Raw genomic sequence first — 9,345 nt, 5'->3', positions numbered from 1 at the left:
GGGGAAAGATCCAACAGTGGCTTCCACAGCCAATAAGCAGTCGACTCAGTTACTACTTGACCTGATTCTGTGGCTGTCCAGCTCAAATGCTTCTCTAAAGTCCCTTTCAGAATGTGAAGAGTCTCAAACTGCCTGAGCCCGCCCAGCTACACTCTCAGTCAGGTCGGCCCGTGATCTTCCCTGACTCCTATAAGAACATTTCAAGGAAAACCCAAAGAATGTGTGAGCCGAATTATGTTCCTCCCTTGGGATGTCCTGGAAGCACTGAGGTGTCTGAAAGCTATATATATAGTGTCTGGGAAAATAACCCTTTATGAAATGCAGCACAGACACTAACAATCCTTCCAGAGCTCCTTGCTGATGTGAGAAATCTTAATGTGAGGGCAGCACAACTGATCAATCCCAGGGACCTCCTGACCCCCAGAAGCTGCCAACATGCAGGTCCCCTGCCCCTGCAGAGGGGACACTCAGGACACAGGCAGTGTTTCCATCCAAACAGGAAAAAATCCAGGGCTCAGTGTACACATTTCACAGTTTTTTATTGAGATTCGGGAAGAGTCCCCTGGAGGCGGACGTGCTCACTGTCCCAGTTTGCCCAGGCCTTCCGCTGCATGGGTGACAGCATTTGTGACTGTGTTGGTCACCGTCTCAGTGACTTCCTTCACCACCTTGTCCCCTGTATCATGGGCCTTCTTTAAGGCATCGGCAATGGCTGTCAGGAAGAAAGAGGAATAATGTCCTGTGAGCTAAGTAAAAAATTTCCAGCTGGTAGGACCAGTGTCACGTAGAGTGGCCTGTGGGCTGTGGTGGTCCTACTGGATCGTGCCCTGGAGGAGCCCCGAGGGGACAGAGGGCAGTGGGGCTCCTGGAGGAATGCATTCAAGGGTGGTTTTATATCCCTCCACAACTTGCATTTCTGCAATTCTGAGTGAGAGAACATTGGCTCCCCTCAAGGGAAGAGGTACTTTTACATCGCTGTGCTACAGCATCCGCACACGCATGAAAGTATTTATGTAAATGTATATTTATATAAAGAGAGAATTTTATGTCTGAAATGTTTTTTTGTCCGAGCCTGGTGCCACATAGTCGTTTGTGACACCACCTTAACATCCCACAGAAAGGACTGTCTGGATGGATCTTGCTTTAGCAAAGTGCCGTCTGTGGTCTCTGATCAGTGTTGGTGATTGCACACCCCCTGAAAGGATGCAACATCAAGGTCAGGGTTTGACCTGGTTAGGCAAAGAATGGCCGCTCCCAGCATCTAGCTTCTCTCCCTCCCTCCTCCCCCGGCCCCAACCTCAGCCGTACCTTTCTCTCCAGCCTCCTTGGCGTGCTCCACCACCTCCTTGACCACCCCTTCCACGGCATGAACTGCGAAGATGAGGAGCCCGAGTGAGAGCACTGTGCAAGCCAGCTTCTCCTCAAGGTGGGGCCCAGACAGCTCGGGATAAATCCTGGACGCCACCCCGGGCAGGTCGAGGCAGCCCATGAGAAGGAGCCCCAGCTGGCTTACACCTGAGACTCCCGGGGGGCCTGGCTCCTGGGAGACAAGCTGAGTGAGCCAGACAAGGGCACAGGGTTCTCCATGCCCCTTGGCCTGGCCTGGCGAGGCCTGGAATTCAGATGAGCAGGCCCTCCTGCCGGTTGGGGGCCTGGGGCCAAGGCGGGGTCTGTCTCCCAGATCCGGGCACCTCTCAGATGTGCTGCTGGCCGGCCTCAGCCTGATGGAGGCTGCAGCAGGTGGCCAAGTGCCAAAACCTCCTACAGCAAGACCAAGGCCCCAGAGCGATTCCTCCAACAGGAGGGAACTCTCTGACCACCTTGGAGTTGTCTGAAGTTTGGGTGGCAGTGGCTAGAACCAGAAGATTCTGGAGTCAGAAGAACTGATTCTGATTCTACCTCCACTCTGTGCTGCTTGGTTCCCTCACCCGTGGACTGGGGATGAGACGGAGCTCAGGACCAGTGGAAGGTGAAGGGGGGCAGGGAACACCAGCCGCAGGTTAACCGATGACAGACAGACATGTGTGCGGCAGCCAGCCAGGCAGAACCGCAGCAGCTAACTCGGACACGAGCTGGGTTTCACAAAACGCCTGGTGGGACCTGGACTAGCCTCCTGCATACAGTTGCGGGTGTCTGCACACAAAAAAGGGTTTCTGAGGACTTTGAAGAAATTCAAAATGTCCTTTAGATAAACCCGGTGGGGAGGGTGGTTGCTGACTTTGAACAGAATCAGACTTGGTGGTTTCTTAGTGAAGAAATCTTTGAAGCTCTGAAGTGATGGTAAAAATAAAAATCCATTTTTCCTTTTTCTGTAGAGGATATTCAGAATAGGCTGTTTTGATACAGGGCTCCCGGGTTTCCAGAGGGAAGGATTCTAGCCACCCAAGGCTCACCCAAGCACCTGGGCTCTCCTCCTGCCCCCAGGGGCCTCCTCAGAGCTGGAGTCCCTCCTGCCCTCAGTCACAGACCCCAGAAATGGGTCTGACCCAGAGAGGCCTGTTTGGGGCACTGGACCCCTTATGACTCCACCCAAGCTGCCCTCCTCAGCTTCCATACCCCTCACTTCCATTCTGTCCTTTTGGGGCTGATCGGCCAGGGTTCCTCAAGAGGCCAAGGCCTACCTCCAATCTGCTGGGATCAGCTTCCAAGAGGCCCCACTGAGTCTGCCCCCAGCCCCCCAGCCTTAGGAGAAGGGCCCAGCTGGAAAGGAGCCTTGGGGTCCTTACCAGCTTCCTCAGTGGCCTTTTCGGTGCGGTGGGCCAGGCCCTCAGCAGCAAGTTTCCCCAGGCCTCCCAGCATCGTGTGGTGACAGGTGGCAAGCAAGCAGGATGCTGGGGCCTGGAGCAGCGTCCTTTTATAGATGCCTCTGATGCCTGCCTGGGCTCTGGAGCACGGCCCCCGCCTCAGCCAAGTAGGAGATAGGTGGTGAGTCAGCGTAGGCGGCGGCAGGAGGAAGAGGTTGGGTGGGGCCGCCCCAATGCTGTGACTCCAGCCTTGCCCCTCTGGCAGTATGAGACCCCCACACGCCGTATTCTGGGCCCTGGTGAGGGTCAGGGACTGGAGAGAGAAGTCAGCTCTGGGACGTGGCCCTCCCGCAAAGCAGGAGGCCTGACTGCCTTATGGATGAGAGGCAATTGGGGAGCCCTGCCAGCCCCCTGGGCTTCAAGCTCCCCACAGCCCGGGCACGAGTGCACACCCAGACAAGGCCTAGGACTTCCAGCCTGCTGTTCAGGATCCCCAGGGGGGCTATTTAGGTAGGGGCTTGAGGGTCTGGGGGCCTGGGGACCTGGATGGCCCCTCAGGCCAGGAACACAAGTGGAGTGGGGGCTATTGGACCCCCGGATCTCAGCTCTGCAGCGTCTCTGCAGTTTTCACTGGAAATTTGAGGGGTGGGGGCCTCATCGTGGTACCTTGCCCAAGGCTGAGGAGGACACAGCATTAACCAGAAACCCAGTCACCCCTGGTTTGCAGTCAGCCGCTTCTCACTCACAGGAGCACCTGAGCACCTGGACGGCCCTGCAGAGGAGCAACCAGCCCAGGAGGGAGCCCGGCCATCGCAGCACCCTGGGGCCTGGCTTCTTGGAGAGGCCCAGTGCCCCCCAGGAGGCCCTAGAGGAGTAGATGGAGGACCCCACCACCACCACGGGAGGTGTGTCTGGTGGCCCTAGCCAAAATTCCAGAAAGCCACTCCACCAGCCCCTGACGCATCACAGGCTTAAGGGGCCAGGCTGCCTCCCTAGTTATTCAGGATGGAGAGAGATGCCTCAAGCCACGTGCCACATGCTGCATCCCTTAGTCACTAGCCCAACTTGAGCCTCAGTTTCCTCATCTATAAAATGGGGACAGCCATGCCTTCCTGGCCATGTCACTGAGAGTCGGTGGGATCATGTGCGCAAGCTCTTGGTAAACTTGTATTCCCTCCCCTTTGTCGGTGATGTGCCAGGGAGGGGCTGCTTGGCAGTGAGCCCTGACTGACCAGCGGGTGGGTCAAAGAGTAGCAGGGGCGGAGCTGGGGAGCGTGACCCCACTGGCTGGGAGTCACGGAAGAAAGGTCCTCCCAAGTCCCTGTTCGTGCCATCCAGGCCTAGGGCAGGAGTCTGAGGCCGCCTCCCCGCGTACCTGCTCTCTCAGCCCTCAGAGCTGCTCGGGAGGGGGTGGTGAGCCCTAATTAGTGTTTACCCGATCAGGGGCCCTCACAGCCTGGGGGCTACAGCGCTGAGGCTCTCCCACACTCCTGACTGGTGTTAGGAGGCCTCAAGCTGTGGCTACCCCCCCCCACCCCGGGGGAGGGGGGAGGGGGGCCCTGTGGCAGCAGAAACCCTGGGTCACAGGGCCACAGCACCACTTGTGTCATTCTCCACTGGCAGGAGCGGTCGGGTCTGAAACAATTTGGAAAGGCCCTCTCTGAGGGAAAGAATACAATAATACTACTCTTGCAAGGGTTACAGACGGCTCTGTGTGACCTTATGGACTCAGAGGAGGCTGTGAAGTGAGGGGCTCTGGAGCTTAAGTAGGTCCACAAGACTCCGTTCTCCCCTTATCACAGCCAAATACCAGAGTGTTCTGCTCTGGCAGCAGGGGGGGGCGGTGTGGGCAAGGGGGGTGCTACCAGGATGAAGCTGGTGGGAATTGGGCTGAGAGACCCACAGGAACTTCCCTGGATCCATCAAAGTCCCTTCTTCTGAGGTTGTGTGTGTCCCCCAGCCCCACAGGGGTCCTCGCTATGCCTCCTCCCTGACAGGATGGTGGTGTCACTCCACATTTCTGGGATGGCTTCCAGACCCCACAGACCCCTCCCCACCAGTGCCCATCCTAGGACATGCCTCCCTCTCTCCGCAGGAGCTCACTAGCCCCTCAAGAGGCCCTTGCTAGGGCTCAGCCCCTCGGCAGAACTCTGGTCCCAGTGCCAGTCCAGAGCTCAGCCCAGTACAGCCTCTGGATACACTTTTCTTTCCCTTTTTAAAGATTTTATTTATTTATTTGACAGAGAGAGACACAGCGAGAGAGGGAACACAAGCAGGGGGAGTGGGAGAGGGAGAAGCAGGCCTCCCGCTGAGCAGGGAGCCCGATGCGGGGCTCAATCCCAGGACCCCGGGATCATGACCCGAGCCGAAGACAGACGCCCAACCATCTGAGCCACCCAAGTGCCCCATGGATACACTTTTCTTCCACTGTCGGGAACGACGTTACTGCCTGCGTGCGGTTGAAGATGACTCAGGTGAGAACCATCCCATCTTGGAAGAGGCCTGGCTCACACTGGGCCCCCGTGGAGCAGCCCTTGAACACAGGCACCTGTGTCAGCCTGTCCTGAGCCAGAAGATCAAGTCCAGCCATTGGGGCAGGACCATCAGGCCTTCGGAGGAGCCGACTAATCCTCCAAGTGGAATTTGCTCAACGACCCAGTTTGGCAAAGGACCAACTGGGCTGTGTCACCAAGTCACGGAGAGCCAAGTTTTCAAACAACAATTTTCCAACTTAGCAATTACCAGTTCTGAAAAATAAAAATAAAGAATGTTTATTTTAAGTACTCAAATACTCGGAGCTGTCTTGTGTCTAAAGCAGGACAAGTTCTCGTGTGATCTGAACTGCGGATGTCATGAATGTCAAGTGTTATGACTGCCTGTCCTCCTTCTGCTTCATGGATTTGAGCTCCCAGTAGAGTCTGAGCCCACAGAGCTTGCACACTCTGACCCCTCCCAGCCACAGGGAACCAAATCCAGACTCCTGGGGACGGTCTGTGGACCAGCAGAGGAGGACTTCCTCAGCATGTCAACATTACACATCCCTGGGGGTCGGTCAGGGTTCTGGTGGAAATCAGAGGGCACATCAAAGGGATACCTGATGCCCACAAACCTGTGGGCAGATTTAAGAGAACCAGTAAAGGATGGCAAGGTTCCTAGGGACCAGTAATAGTGAGAGTGGTTACATCCCTGGGCCCGGAAGGGGCAAAGGAGAGCCCGCACAGACACGGAGGAGAGCGTGGCTTTAGGAGGTCATCAGACAGGATCAGCAGCAGAGGAATACGGCCACTGCCAAACCATGCCAAGCAAGGAGGGTGCAGGAGGAATAAATACCTCTCCTCTCCCTCTCTGCTCTCCCGGTATCTCCCCCATTGGCTGAACCTAACTGGGGCTGAGGGCGAGGGAGCTGTGGCGATGCAGTTCATGAGTGCAGGCTCCCAGGGTGAGGACAGGGATGAGCAGGTGGAAAGTGGATGCGGATTTTCTGTAAACATAACACCAGCTCAGCCTGCCAGACTGCTGGGTCTGCTGGTAATAAAGCAGCAGCTGAATTCTAAATAGTCCCATTTCTCCTTCTTGAAACCATATGGAGGAGGACAAAGGCAGCCCATCACCAACACACACACATCAAACTTAACTTCAGAGAAACTAGGAGACTGGGAAACCGTGCAAATGCAGAAGCAGGTGAGCCCAGTGGAACCAATGTGGGAAGACAGGCCAGTGCAAAAGAGTGGGGGATGGGGAGGGCCCAGTGGCAGGCATCTCAGACGTTGCCAGCAACACTCATTCCCAGGACGAGAGGACCCTCCGAATGAGAACTCTTTGGGACAGAACTCAGAACCTGAGGAGGTGATGAAAGAAGCGGAATAAGCCCAAGGAACTGCAGGGGTTTACTCCAGAAGAGGACCACCTTCCAAGAGAGGAGAGAGCCCTTGGGAAGGCAAGGGCTCAACCCCTGGAGCCCATGACTGGGAAAAGAAGGCTGCCTGGAGAAACTTCTTGAAGTCAGTTTGGTTCTAAGAGGCAGAGGGGTCACAGCTATTAAGGTGAGTCCAACACTTGTATGAGAAAGAAGGGCAGCCTCCTGAGCAGAAGAGCCTGTGTGAATCCCGGGCCCTGACCCTCTCCATAAGAATGTCCCACTGATGCCTGGGAAATTCTACTTCAGATTTGAACTTCGGATTCCTTACAGCCTCCAATGTCATGAACACAAGGGCTTTACGATGAATAGGGTAGGTTTCTCTCTTCCAACTCAATGTTAATTGAGTTGTAAAAGCAATATAATTTTTGTATCTTCCTCACCCAGCCTTCGCTGATGGATGTTTGCATCTCACACAACCACAGTACAATGACTAGAAAGGAAGAATTAATAGTAGCATATTTAGCTAAATTAAAATTTAAATTATTTAACTAAATAAAATTATTTAATTAAATAAGAATTATAAAGTTTTTATTTTAACTTTTTAACTTTTTAAAAATAGAAAATGCCATACACAAAAATAGAACACGATGAATCTTCCTGGACCCATTGCAATAACCCACGGGGCCTAGCTATAGCAATTATGAGCTCAGATCCCAGATGTCTTCCCAGTGTGTAATTATCCCAGTGTAAATATTTCATTCTTGAGGAACCTTGTAGAGGACTAACTCCAACCAACCAACAGATAGCAAAAAATATGTTAGCAAAAGGAATGGCAGAGAGCTTTTAATATCTTCAATTGCAGATCTAAGACAAAACAAAGGTGTGGCTCAGAGGAATGGAATGTAAATATTTCAAAAAGTAGAAATGAGGCAAATAACAACAACAACAAAAAAGAGAGATTGAGAGAGAGAGAAAGAGAAGGGGGTTTAAGGTGGAAAATAGGGGCACCTGAGTGGCTCATTCCGTTAATCCTCTGACTCCTGATTTCAGCTCAGGTCCTGATCTCAGGGTCGTGGGATCAAATTCTGTGTTGGGCTCTGTGCTCAGCAGGGAGTCTGTCTGTCTCCCTCTCTCTCTCTTCCTCTACTTCTGCCCCTGCTCAGGCACATGCAAGGTCTCTTTCTCTCTAAAATAAATAAATAAATCTTTTTTAAAAAAAGAATGAGAGAATGTGGAAAATAGAAAACTCTGCTTCTTGTCTCTTATGTAATTTGTAACTTGACAGGAATCAGAGCTGAGAAGTCAAGGGGAACCAAAATGTAATGTTAGTGACCTTGTGTTTGGCTAGTTGAGGAATTGAAATCTGGAGAATCAGGAATTATTTGGGGAAATTGCTAATGGAAGAATTGATCTTTGGAGCCTAGATCAATACCCAACAGGTACAGTGGCCACAGCCGTCTACTCCTCAGCCAGTCTGGGCTCAACTAGCTTCACGAACCTCATGGAGACAGGCCTGGGCTCCTAAAGGCTCCCATGGGTTCCCCTGGTACTATGCCCACTGTGTCCCAGTCATGGAGCAAAACCAAGTCCAACTTGGCCTTGCCTCCACTCGCATCCCCAGGGCTCACAATGTTGGGGAGAATAGAGGCACACAGAAATAAGCATTTGCATGGTGCCATGGGAGGGCCAGCTGCATGGGGCAGGAGGAGAGTGGAAGGGGCTGCACCCAATAATGGCACCCATGGTGAATCTGACAATATGTGAACTCGTTGTTATCCAGTAGGAGAACCAAAGAACAGTCACGGCTGTTTCGTTTGGCAGATGTTCCAGATCACCACTCTTGGCACTGGGTGTGCACTCATCAGTAGAAGGGACTTGGTGGCAGCCCCATGGACAACCATCACAGAGAAGCACACAGGAAAGGGACTCATTAGAATAACTGTGGAAAAGGAGTACGGGGGTGTGACAGTGTATCAATGGTGGCTGGACCCATTCTGAGTGTATGTGTTGGAGGGTGGACAGGGAAGCTGGAACCTGAAGAATGAAAAAGTAGGTGCTCTAGACAAGAATGGTTTGTGGGGGAGGATGGAGAGCATTCCAGGTAGAAAAGACAGCACATGCAAAGACCCTGTGGTGAGCAGGAGCATGATGTCAAGGGGAATGAAAAAAGGTCAATGTGGCTGAGGCAGAGAGGGACAGGGTGTTGAGAGAGGAGGCTGGGGAGGTGGGTGAGGCCGGCAGGATGCTGGCATCCAGGTAACATGGGGATTGAAGCTTTTGTTTGCAAGAGAAAATCTCATTCACAGTGGCTCAAACACCGAGGGAAACTGCATCCATCGCTAGCATGTGGCAGCTGAAGGACTGGTTAATTTAGGGACTGGATAAAGTAACTTGGGACTCAGGTTCTTTCTATATTTCTGCTCTGCCCTCATCAGCAAGTTGGTTTTTCCTTAAGCTTGTTCCTCCTTTGGTTACAAGTGGCCACCACAGCTCCAAGCATCGTTTCCAGCCGCAAAATGTCCAGTGGAAGAGGGAGGACTCTTTCCTCTTCATTTGTCTCTCTCTTTTTTTTTTTTTTAAAGATTTTATTTATTTATTTGACAGAGAGAGACACAGCCAGAGAGGGAACACAAGCGGGGGAGTGGGAGAGGGAGAAGCAGGCTTCCCGCTGAGCAGGGAGCCCGATGCAGGGCTTGATCCCAGGACCCTGGGATCATGACCTGAGCCGAAGGCAGACGCCCG

At 53.1% G+C, this 9,345-nt stretch overlaps 1 protein-coding gene across 1 annotated transcript; it reads right to left on the bottom strand.

The window, feature by feature from the left end:
- Window positions 1–528: 528 nt before the first annotated feature.
- On the bottom strand, window positions 529–2,837 carry FAM25A (family with sequence similarity 25 member A). Its single transcript, XM_021699986.1, has 3 exons — window positions 2,727–2,837; window positions 1,309–1,371; window positions 529–712 (listed from the first exon to the last, which is right to left on the bottom strand). The coding sequence occupies exons 1-3, from the start codon at window positions 2,797–2,799 to the stop codon at window positions 579–581; spliced, it is 270 nt and encodes an 89-aa protein (XP_021555661.1). The 5' UTR covers window positions 2,800–2,837; the 3' UTR covers window positions 529–578.
- Between the last annotated feature and the right edge of the window lie 6,508 nt (window positions 2,838–9,345).

The sequence above is a fragment of the Neomonachus schauinslandi genome, chromosome 6, assembly GCF_002201575.2.
Source record: "Neomonachus schauinslandi chromosome 6, ASM220157v2, whole genome shotgun sequence".
Classification (NCBI taxonomy): Eukaryota; Metazoa; Chordata; class Mammalia; order Carnivora; family Phocidae; genus Neomonachus; species Neomonachus schauinslandi.
Note: the sequence above shows the minus strand (reverse complement) of the source record. Positions and strands in the feature narration are given on the sequence as shown.

What these genes read in the sequence shown, in the direction of transcription:
- FAM25A (XM_021699986.1), bottom strand. Translation starts at nt 2,799, where the DNA reads ATGCTGGGAGGCCTGGGGAAACTTGCTGCTGAGGGCCTGGCCCACCGC. An exon ending in AAAGGCCACTGAGGAAGCTG is followed by an intron (nt 1,372 to 2,726) that starts GTAAGGACCCCA and finishes TCATCTTCGCAG; the next exon opens with TTCATGCCGTGGAAGGGGTG. An exon ending in CAAGGAGGCTGGAGAGAAAG is followed by an intron (nt 713 to 1,308) that starts GTACGGCTGAGG and finishes TCTTCCTGACAG; the next exon opens with CCATTGCCGATGCCTTAAAG.